Below are 12122 nucleotides of genomic sequence, written 5' to 3' on the forward strand. Positions count from 1 at the left end.
CTCCCAGGGAGGCAGGAACATCAGGAGCCAAGGCCAAGAGGAAGGAAAACCAACACAGGACACGTGAGAGGAGAACGCCTTGTCCAGAGTCTGCACTGCAGGCTCGGGGTCTGGGCTTGATTCCAGAGGCTTCAGACTGGAGAGGAGTGGTCTGATGACTGTGGAGATAGATCAGAAGGAAGGGGGTGGGGTGTGGTCCAGGTGGGTGGTGATGGGGCCTGAATCCTGGCAGAGCCTGTGGGCTGGAAAAGAAGGGGCAATCAAGAAATTAGGAGGTCAAGTCAGCTGGACTTTCAGAGCCACTGACAGGGGAAGGGAGGTGGGCAGAGGGGTTGAGGGGCTGAGGATGACTCTCAAGTGTAGGCAGGAATACCTGGCTGGGACCTCTGGAGGAAGAGCAAAGTGTTGGGAGAACGTGATGGGCTCAGCTTAGGACAAGGCAAGTGTGAACAGCATGTTGGAGGTGACCACGAACGTCTGCGAGTGAGTCCGGCTCCATATTCTGCTTTGTTTCCCCAACAGGAACTTTCACTGCTGGGTGGAGTCGTGGATGACCAGGCCAGACCTGCAGCCAGGGTACGAGGGGTGGCAGGCCCTCGACCCCACGCCCCAGGAGAAAAGCGAAGGTGGGTTGGGCAGGAGTGGCCCCATTACTGAGATGAAGAAACAGAAACTGGAGGGGACCCACCCACCTGAGGGACTCCCCAGAGAAGGGCAGAGAAGGGCAGAGCTGGGATGCTACGCCAGGCCTGGCTGACTCCAAAGGAACTTTGAGTGTTGGTGTTTTATGAAACACCTCTTTTATAATTTGAAAAGCGATTCATGCACATTGTGAAAAGCAGAAAATATGGAGAAGCACAAAGAAAAAAAAATCAAATAGCATTCTTTGTCCTCTAACCCCCAAAGAAATTTAATTAACATTTACCCAGTTTCCAATAATTTCAAATGACTCTTTTCTCAGAATAATATTTTAAATGCACACAATATAACACCTATATTGAATATAATACCTTCGTAAAGATGAAGCTTCTTTCTGCTACTAATGTTAAATCAGGAGTGGAAAAAGGGTTGGATTCCATTGAAACATGGTTATCAAAAAATATTTAAATATTTTTGTGATATAGTAATATATGTGTTACATAACATGATCTAGTGATAGAGTCAGTAATTTCCCTAATTTCTTGATAGAGATGAACATACTCTCTATTTTCAGTTATCTGTGACAACTATAAAGATATATGAAAATATCTGTGGTTCTTATGAGTGACAGGTCACAAGTGCACCTAAGACTGTGGTTTGTGGTCTGCTCACACAATCAAAAAAAAGTGTTATCAAAATATAATGAAAATAATGAGGTGATTTTTTTTTTCCTGTCCAAGTTCACGAACTCCTGAATTCTATTTGCTGCGCCTCAGGGGGATCCATGGGCCCCAGGTTAAACACTCTAGCTGCACATGACCTTTTCTCCTGGCCTCCTTGCGTCTCCATATAGCATTAGCAGTTCTGTATCAGATCATTTTCCATGATTTGAATTTTAATTGAATATTATGTTCCATCAGATAGATGCGTTGTAATGTAGCTACTGAGCCTCCAATCCTCAACACTGCAATTGTGACTGGTTTGAGGCAATTGTAAACCACACCTAGATAAGCATCAAGCTGTCTAGTTCATGAGCTCTCTTGTTCATTCAGTCAACACACACTCCCTGCGTCTGTGTCGGGCACTGACTGCTACTCTCATTCTGGGCAGGAAACCAGACAGACACACGCCCTTGTAAAGTACTGCCTACACTTGGCTCCCTCATTTCCTAAAGTGCCTTGGGATACATTTTTCTTTGTCCAACACATAGCGGATAAGAGTTTGTGAGTCCTCATTTGTAGGTACAAATGTCATCACATGAAGCCAGGACTCGGAGAGGTTAAATGAATTCTCCAATGTCACACAGCCAATAGGAGGCTGTGCTGAGATTTGAATTCCAGAAGCTGGGTTCCAGAGTCCCCTGGAATTCTCTTTTTTGACTGCATTGTGAGATTTGCCAGATCTCAGTTCCTGACCAGGGATTGAACCCAGGTCCGAGCAGTGAAAGCTCAGAGTTCTGACCACTAGACCACTGGGGACTTCCTCTCTGGGAGTTCTGAGTTCTTACCTGATGCTGCCGTCTTAGAAATGGAGTTCCTAGGTCAAAGCGCTGTATATCTGGTGGGTTTTACCCACATGTGGTTTGACTGTGGAAGGTTTGGGAGGTGCCATCCTCCCATCAGCCCAAGTCCATCTCTGTCTCCTCCTCCCCCTACCCCAGGGACTTACTGCTGTGGCCCGGTTCCCGTTCGTGCCATCAAAGAGGGCGACCTGAGCACCAAATACGACGCCCCTTTCGTCTTTGCCGAAGTCAACGCTGACGTGGTGGACTGGATCCGGCAGGACGATGGGTCTCTGCACAAATCCATCAACCACTCCCTGGTGGTGGGGCTGAAGATCAGCACGAAGAGTGTGGGCAGAGATGATCGGGAAGACATCACTCACAACTACAAGTACCCGGAGGGTAGGTGCTGGGGCTCATCACTGCCCTGCAGATAAGCGGCTGGTTTTACCAGCTCGGTGGGTGTGCCTGCCTGTGTATGTGTGTGTGTGTATTTTATCTGGCAGCCTGCACACAACAGTGATCTGGAGGTTACTATTTCAAGAAATTCTTTAGAAACAAGTGCAAATTTGACACACACACTGTGTGTGCAGGGGGGCAGGCAATGGTAAAGGATAACTCATTTAGGGAAAGAATTTTATATTCCACAAAAGGATTCCATCTGGTTTTTAAGCCTCACTTTCTTGGTTGGTTTGACTCTTAGTAAAACTGGAAGGGACGGCTGTTATACACGAGAGGCATGCATTGTAACAAAAAATTAGGATGTCCATGTTTATTATAGTGCGTGCGTCCGTGTTGAGTCGCTTCAGTCGTGTCTGACTCTTTGTGACCCTATGGACTGTAGCCCTCCAGGCTCCTCTCGGTCCATGGGATTCTCCAGACAAGAATACTGGAGTGGGTCATCATGCCCTCCTCTAGGGGATCTTCCCAACTCAGGGACTGAGCCCATGTCTCTTAGATTTCCTGCCTTGGCAGACAGGTTCTTTACCACTAGTGTCACCTGGGAAGCCCCTTATTAACTGTACTCATTAGTCGTGGGAACTACAATAGATGGGCAATTCCATGCCTTTTTACTGCAGTGTATTTGTGCTGAAGAAGCTTGGAAGTCCAGAGGGGCCATGTAAGAGAAGCTCCATGGAAGAGAAACTGTAGTGTTTATCGTTGCAGTATTTCATATAGAGCTGGGGAAGTGGGTATGAAGGTAGATTGGAAAGGTTTAAAGAGAAATGGACCAAAAGAAGCTTAAAGATAATAAGATGGGCTCAGTCAGACACAAAGATGAAGCTTCTTTTTGCTACTAATGTTAAATCAGGAGTGGGAAAAGAAAGTGGTTTATTTTGCACATCCAGTGGCCAATTCAATAGACAGATATATTTGAAGCATCTACTGTGTTCCAAGCACAGTAGGTTTCACAGAAGTGACTAAGAAACCACAGCCCTCATCTGACCCCCATTGACCTTTGAAGGACTGCCTGGGGATTGGCTGTGAAGTGGCCATGCTCCTGCAGGAAGGGATAAAACAGAAGGAAAAGATGCTTTCCCTGGCCTCTGAAATGTCTAGAGCTGTTGATTTAATAGAAGAAATGGATATATACCCAACAACACTTGGGAAAAAATAAAAGGCACATAGGGGAGAAGTAAATGGTATAAAGGAGGGGCAGTTCTGCTGGAGAACTCAACAGCTGGAGAAGTGATGGAAAGGATTTCAGGTAAAAGCAGTCCCTGTGCAAATGCTTGGAGGTGAGAAAGTTTGAATTATATTAGTGCCTGCTAGGCATTAAGCACTGTTGTAGGTGTTGGGTTTGACTTAAGATTAAGTGAAACACAGTCTTAGTCCCCAAGAGACTTGAGAGTGTAAGCGTATGAACAGAAAAAAACCCTAGGGGGCCAAAAAAAAAAAAAAAAAGACCACCATGGCAGCTATGAAACTCCAAAAGGTTTTGTGAGTCATTCATCCTGGGGAAGTAGTCAGAGAAGGCATCCTGGAGGAGGGGTCATTTGGGGATGGGTCTTGAGGGATGTATAGGAGTTTTCTTGTGGGAAGTAAATAAAATACTCTTTCCTCCTCCTGGCAGAGTAATGTAAAGAAGGGGCTCCTTCTGGGTGCTCTGAGTCACCAAGACTTTGAGAAGCCAGCTTGCTCTGCCCCCAGCCTCCTCTTCATTGATCCCCTGTCCAGCTGTGATGAAGCTCTCTACCCTATCCCCACAGGGTCCCCAGAGGAGAGGGAAGCCTTCACGAGAGCCAACCACCTGAACAAACTGGTTGATAAAGAGGAGACAGGGGTGGCCATGCGGATCCGTGTGGGCGAGGGCATGAACAGGGGCTGCGACTTCGACGTCTTTGCCCACATCACCAACAGCACCCCCGAGGAGCACACTGGCCGCCTCCTGCTCTGTGCCCGCACCGTCAGCTACAACGGGATCCTCGGACCTGAGTGCGGCACCAAGGATCTGCTCAGCCTTTCCCTGGAGCCCTACTCCGGTAAGGTTCTGTGTTCCTGGAGGAGCTGTTGATCACACTGACTGGATCATGCCCTGAACATTGAGCATGTACAATCTGCCTCACTGAGGGTCTGGTCTTGTCCTTGGCACTTTATAAATAGCAACCCAATTCCTTCTTATAACAAAAGTGGGAGGTGGATTCTTTTATGGCCCCTGTTTTCAGGTTGGGAAGACTGACAACAGAGAAGTTAAGTAGCTTTCCTAAGGGTACACAGGTAGGAAGTGACAGGATAGAAACTTGCACCTGTACTCGCAGCAACTATTCTATTTTGTTTCAGCTCATCTTCATGTGACCCCTGACTGCTTTCCCAGACTCTCTACTTACTGCCCCTTCCAGCAAATTCCTTCCCTCTGTCTCTAGCAACTCACACTCCAGCTGTCTCTCCCCAGAGCCTTTTAGAGAACCTCTCCTGTTCCTCTGGAGGTTCTCAGGCTCAGGGAGAAGAGATTCAAGACTAGTGCTGCCCAGAGAACTGTCGGAGATTCGAGAATGCTCTATATCTGTGTTGTCTAGTGCGGTGACCACTAGCTCCATGTGGCTATTGAACGCTTGCAGTGTGACTCGTGCAATTGCGGGACTAAAGTTTTCATTCCATTTAAACAGCCATATGTGGCTGGAAGCTGCCATATTGGACAGTGTTGCTCCAACAGTGATGGGAAAAGCCTTGATCTTCTCTTCTTAGGTTTTTATCTTTTTAACTGAGGGTATGGTTTCTTTACTTTGTTGTGTTAGTTTCTGTGTACAGCAGAGTGAATCGCTGTATATTTACATATATCTCCTCCCTGGGACCTCCCTCTCACCCCCTGCTCCCTATCCCACCCCTCTAGGTCATCACAGAGCATTGAACTGAGCTATATAGTAGCTTCCCAATAGCTATCTAGTTTACACATGGTAACGTATATATATCAATCCTAAATTTCCAATTCACACCCCTCCCAACTGTGTCTACCCATCCATTCCCTATGTCTGAGTCTCTGTTCCTGCTCTGCAAATAGGTTCTTCTGTGCCATTCTTCTAGATCCCCCATTTATGCCTGAACATATGCTCCAGGGCCTGGCCGGGCCTCCCTGGGAGCAGATCCTCTTCCACGTTTGGAGCTGAGATGATGTCGGCAGCTCACCCAGCCCTCACCCCTGGGCTGAGCCTCTGTCGCTCTTTCTTCCTGGTCGGCCGCCTGCACAGTCATTGTCCCCTTGATCCGTTTCACTGCCTGCTTTGTCACCACGCCTGGTTATCTCCCTAAAAATAAGCCGGAGGCCCTGAGCGGGGCTGTGGCTGATGAGGTCACTTAGTGACACGTGGAGCCTGGTCTCTCCCCCAGCGGCCCTTTCCTGGCTTCTGCGTTTGGAGCCTACGGTCATGAGGAGGACAGGGGAGTCTTGGAGTTGGGAGGGGACCTGGGAACAGCGTGGTTTCAGTAGAACATCAATCAGCTCTAGGGCCTTTATCTCAGGCCCACAGCAGGCACTCCTGGAGCTATACTCCAGGACAGAGCAGACTCTGTCAGGGTCCTGGAGCAGTGGAGAAGCTTTGGGGACAGAGCCAGTTGGTACCAGAGCTAGGGCCCCAACACTTTCACTGCTAAAACGCATATGCAGAGGCCAGACTTGGCCTTGAATCTGGCTCTGACACCTTCTATTATTATTATTAATTATTGATCACACCAGGCAGCACGTGGGATTTTAGTTCGCAGTCCAGGGATCGAACTGCTGCCCCCCTGCATTGGGAGCGTAAGGTCCTAACTACTGCACAGCCAGGGAAAAACCTCTCCCACCTTCTAGATGTATAGCCTCGGGCATCACACCACACTCAGCTGTCAGTTTTGGGCGTTAACACGCCCCTTGTGGGTGGCTCTGAGGACTGAAGGAGATGTGTGTTCTGGAGAGATCTGGAAGATGTAAAATGGTGCCCGGCCATGGTGGGGCCCTTCACACCCCACTGAGCAAGCGCAGACAGGTGTGGGGAGGACAAGAAGCACCTTTGCTGAACAATTGCTGTGCCGGACAGTGCTCTCCAGGCCAGGCTCAGAGCTTCCTGAGTTATGGCCAACCCTGCTGGTGTCAGGAGGACTGGGGTCTCAACCCTGCCTCCGGGCCCCATGGCAGGGGCAGGACTCCGGCCCTCCAGGTGTGTGGGGTGTTTGGGACACACCCAGGTCCTAGTTTCTGCAATTCCGCCTGCAGGCTGTGAGCTCCTGCGTATTTCTCTTCTCTATTTCAGGCCTCAGCTTCCCTATTTGTAGAAAGGCTGGTTCATCTTTTCTTTTTTTTTTTCTTTAAAGTAAAAGGTTGATTCAGGGAGGAAACCCACTCCATGAACAGAGTGGGGGCCAGCTCCAAAGGCAAGAGAGACCTGGCTCATCTTTAGAGAGCGCCAGCCCCGTTGTGCGAATGCACGCGTCAGCTCTTCCTCACATTCAGCACCGCTTCATAAGGGAGGAAGTGTCTTTCCTGGAATATGTTTCATAAGGTGAAGCCCAACCTGAACCAAGATGCCAGAGTAACTTCCTCCAGGGCCGCTGTTGAGTCACACTTCGCCTCCCAGATACATCTGGACTCCTCACAGCATTGTTCTGCTTCAGCCACGCCCGCTAGTGTCTCTTCCTGGGAAAGTGTTCACAGCAGAGGGATCCCACCTGCTCCATAGACCCCCGAGGGGCACAGCCTGTCAGGAGAAGGCGGAGGAGGGCAGCAGTCCGGGGCGTTGCCCTCAAGCTGGAAGGTGGAGTTAGGCCAGGATGCGCTATTAAGGCCTCCCAGGCCAAGGTTACCCTGAGACTGATTCTCCCACTCTCCAAGACCCTGAACTTTGGCTGAGTTGCTGGTTATGCTTTGATGATAAGATCCAGGGGATTTCCACGTGCTAGTGGACAGGAAGCCAGGCCTCAGACAGTTGAACTGAAACCAGCAGCTCTTACCCCAGTCTCCTGGCTCTGTGGCTCTCCCCCTTCCTGCCTGCGCCCCCTCTCTCTGGAGCCCTCACCCCTCCAGGTGGGGCAGCACAATCTCTGTGATGATCAAAGGGACCATCTAAGGAATGAGTGACACTAACCACACACGTTTCTTTCTTTCAGCCAGCGCTGGCCCGAAGCCAGGCCAAGGCCCCTAACCTGTGGATGGCAATTCTCAAAGGTCCAGTCCCACCCTGACCTCAGCCTCCTGAAAAAGTTAACAGTGTGGGGCCACCCCCTCCAGGCTCCTGGAGAGCCGTGTTTTCCTTCTTCTCTGTGGAACTGGTCAGAGTTTCCACTCCGTTCCACCGAGTCCTGACCCAGGAATTTTTCAGTCCTTTTTGTCCTTTTTGGCAGAAGCTGTGTTTTTTTCCCTCTATGTCATCGGAGCCGGGGTTGGGGCAGGTCCACCCGGGGAATGAGTGACGAGAGGGCTGGGCGCTCATTTTCCAAAGAGCAGGAAAGGGGACACCAAGTGTGCATGGCCAGGACTTAGACCTTGACCCATGCAGAGAGAAGGTGGCCATCTGCTCAGGCCTTCACGGTCCTTCACCTCCCAGTGGGTGCTCACTGGCCTGAGCACCCCTGACCCTTGTTAATCTCCCTCATTAACCGCAAACTCAGGTCCCAAACTCAGAGTGCTCAGCAGACAAGAATATGAGCCTGAATTGAATGAACTTGTCTTTGTTTGCTGGTGTTTGTTTTTACCAGCTTCCTCCTACTTGTGGTAAATAGATAGGTTTGCTGCAAATAATGGTAACAAGATTCCCTAACCAGAAAAGGTTGAAAAGTATGAAGCAAGCAGACTGAAAGAAAAATAATGAGCAGTTAATGAGGATTTACTCAGACCTGTGAAACATCACGTGAATGACTGGAGTTTGGGAAACTTGAGTCTCTTGAGGGGAGGAAGGGAGCAGATGACAGAAAAAGAGGAAGCAGCATCTCCCATCATGGTTGACTGGGCTCCACGGAGTCTCAGCACCATCCTTCCAACATTCTTGTTTGATGGGGGAGGCTCTGCCTGCAATGCAGGAGACCTGGGTTTGATCCCTGGATTAGGAAGATCCCCTGGAGAAGGGAATGGCAAGCCACTCCAGTATTCTTGCCTGGAGAATCCCATGGACAGAGGATCCTGGTGGGCTACAGTCCATGGAGTCACAGAGAGTTGACACGACTGAGCAGCTCACACACACACACACAAACACACACACACACACACAAGGGACAGAAAAGATTTCTCCCAAGGTTCTTTGTGACCACGTGAACAAGCAGGGCCTGCCATAAGCCTGTGGATTCTCTCTCTCTTTTTTTTTAAAAAAATTACAGTATGGTTAATTTACAATGTCGTGTTAGTTTCTGCTGTACAGCAGAGTGAGTCAGTTATACACTTACATATGCTGTTTTCTAGGCTCCCTTCCCAGACAGGTCATCTCAAAGTATTGAATAGAGTTCCCTGTGAGTTCTTATTAGTTATCTAGTCTAAATATCAGAGAAGGCAATGGCACCCCACTCCAGTACTCTTGCCTGGAAAATCCCATGGGCGGAGGAGCCTGGTAGGCTGCAGTCCATAGGGTTGCTACAGTCCGACACGACTGAGTGACCTCACTTTCACTTTTCACTTTCATGCATTGGAGAAGGAAATGGCAACCCACTCCAGTATTCTTGCCTGGAGAATCCCAGGGACGGGGAAGCCTGGAGGGTTGCCGTCTCTGGGGTCGCACAGAGTCAGACACAACTGAAGTGACTTAGCAGCAGTCCAAATATAGTACGTATATATCAATCCCAGTCTTTCAATTTAACCCGCCTCCTCCCCTCCCCCCACTGGTAACCAGGAGTTTGTTTTCTACATCTGTGACTCAATCTCTATTTTGTAAATAGGTTCCTTTGTATCATTTCTTTAGATTCCACGTATGAGCGATATCATTTGATATGTGTCTTTCTCTGTCTTTCTTCACTCAGTATGATAACCTCCAGGTCCATCCATGTTGCAGCAAATGACACTATTTCATCCTTTTTTATAGCTGAGTAATATTCCACTGTGTATGTGTACTGAATTTTCTCTGTGGTATGTGGATAATCAGTCTAGTTCCTGTGCCCTTTTCCACTGCTCCTGCCTGCCTCTCACAAGCTGACCCTGGTGCCCTAGGGCTTCCGTGTTCTTGTCTGAGAAACAGGGCTAAGATCCACACTTTGCCTTTCTGCAGTAGGGAGGTTGGCCCTGCCAGCTTCGTTCTCACCCCCATCGCTGTGTGACTTTGCTCTGAACTGGGATCTCTGGTCTTACCTCTGCCCTATGGGATCCAGATGCTCCTGGGAACAGAGAGGGAACAAGCAGAAACAGAGCAGGGAGGTCATCTCCCCAGGCTCACACAGTCAGTCAGTGGTCCAAACAGGACCAACTCTCCCCTTCTGAACACTTATGGGCAGAAGTGTTTCTTCATCTGTAAAATGGGTACAATTTCACCAACCTCTTGGGGGGAAATGGACATCCTGCGAGGTAGGGTGACTCACCCAGCATCCCCAGGTAGCAAAGGGCAGAGGCAGGATTAAAACCCAGGCCACTCCTCCCACTTCCTTCCTGGGAGTGCTAGAGCCAGGGCAGGTGGGAGAAGGTGCTGGGACCTGCCCAGTCATTCACCAGCTGTGTGGCCTCAAATTCATCCCTTGCCCTCTCTGTGCCTTGTGAAGGTGCCACAGGAGAGGTGGGGGCCACAATTCAGATGGCATGAGTGCTCTCCCCTCTCCCCTTCTGCAGAGAAGAGCATTCCCCTTCGAATCCTCTACGAAAAGTACTGTGATTGCCTGACCGAATCGAACCTTATCAAGGTGCGGGGCCTCCTCATTGAGCCGGCTGCCAACAGCTACCTGCTGGCTGAGAGGGACATCTACCTGGAGAATCCAGAAATCAAGATCCGGGTAAGGGCTGGGTCCCCAGGTCCAGATCCCACACCTGCATGTACCTCCCTCCCTGCAGACTCAAGATCTCTGATGCCCCGGGGTTCCTCAGATCTAGCTTCATCAGAGAAAAGCATCGTGAAACAGAATTTGGGACTCAGCCTCTAGGAATGAATCCTAGACATCCCAGAGTAGTAGGATCATGACATTTAGGGATCTCAGAATTGTGGGCCCTTAAAAGCTAAACTCCTAAGGCAAGATTCTGAGGTCCTGGGGCCCTGGTGGGGCAGGAAGGGGTGGAGTTGTTAAGGGCTCAGACTCTGGAGTCTATTCATCTGTAAAATGGGTGTTATAAGGATTAGCTGTGCGTCTACAGGAAATACATAGACTGTATCCAGCATGTCATGAGGGTGCAATAAAAGCTGATTAATACTGACCATCAGCGTCATCACGGTCATCACAGAGATTCACTTGGAGCAGTCTCAGCCCCAGGTCCCCAGGTGCTGCTGTCACAAATAAATGGTAAAGGGCAGGGGGAGGCAGGGTGGGGAGTGAGTTCTGTGTGCCGGACAGTCTGCTAGAATCTTGCATATGTTAGCTCAGTGAATCCTCATGAGAACCCTGCAGTCAGGCATTTCTCTCCTGTGAAGAAACCAAAGCTCAGAGAAGGTGGTATCTTTGCCAAGGTCACACAGCAAGGAAGGGACAGAGATCAGCCTGCTTCCAAAGCCTCTGATTTTTCCACCCCAGACCTTAGAATGAAGGAGGCACTTTACACATCCCGTGGGTCACGTGGAGCCTCTCTGCACCTCCATGAAGGAGGAGGCCTGGGCAGGAGTCATCATCTGTGTTTTCTGGGCGGGGCGAGGAATGACAGCGGCAGAGCTGCGCAGACATGGGGCCAAATTGCACCGGAGATGGACATGGCTCATCTGGGACCCTGCCTGCCCTGGAGGGGCTCTGGGCCCCTCTCCCTCTCTGCTGCCCCTGACATCCGCCCTGTGTCTCCTCCAGATCCTGGGAGAGCCCAAGCAGAACCGCAAGCTGGTGGCTGAGGTGTCTCTGCAGAACCCACTCACCGAGGCGCTGTCGGGCTGCACCTTCACTGTGGAGGGGGCAGGCCTGATCGAGGGGCAGAAGACGGTGGACGTGTAAGTGCCCGTCCCTCCCCCTGGGGCCAGGAGCAGAGGGTGGATGCTCGTGGAGGGGACGGGTGCCCTTGGACGCCGAGCCCTGGGCTATAACCGCCTCGTCTCATCAGCCACACACTCACCCACATGGATCTACGTCCAAACACCCACACATCAGCTGCATCCTGCACACATGGTTCACACACCTGAACAGGTACACACTCAGTCACTAAACCTCCGCCTCAGGACACACAGGTCCTCCCATGCACACAGGTGTACACGCGTGCCTGTGCTGTGTACCCTCACCGATAATTGTCTATATACACATATGCTTATGAGCATTTACACTTGTTTTTTACTTTTTTGTTGTAATATCATTTGCATACAGTATACAGTACAAATCACATAGGTACAGCTCAGTGCATTTTCATGCATGTGGTCACATGAGCATCCCCTGGCACACCATTCACACACACACACACACACACACACACACACACACA

The 12122-nt window shown here is 50.0% G+C and overlaps 1 protein-coding gene across 1 annotated transcript in view; it reads left to right on the forward strand.

Moving 5' to 3' along the window:
* The window catches only part of TGM2 (transglutaminase 2), a 35138-nt gene that overhangs the window by 20253 nt on the left and 2763 nt on the right, over window positions 1–12122 (forward strand). Inside the window, exons 8-12 of the mRNA XM_040248872.1 lie at window positions 523–626; window positions 2300–2542; window positions 4351–4623; window positions 10350–10510; window positions 11504–11640. Of these exons, the coding sequence (XP_040104806.1) occupies window positions 523–626; window positions 2300–2542; window positions 4351–4623; window positions 10350–10510; window positions 11504–11640 (918 nt within the window). The remainder of the gene's footprint in view (window positions 1–522; window positions 627–2299; window positions 2543–4350; window positions 4624–10349; window positions 10511–11503; window positions 11641–12122) is intronic.

Source organism: Oryx dammah, unplaced genomic scaffold (genome assembly GCF_014754425.2).
Source record: "Oryx dammah isolate SB20612 unplaced genomic scaffold, SCBI_Odam_1.1 HiC_scaffold_10, whole genome shotgun sequence".
Taxonomy (NCBI): domain Eukaryota; kingdom Metazoa; phylum Chordata; class Mammalia; order Artiodactyla; family Bovidae; genus Oryx; species Oryx dammah.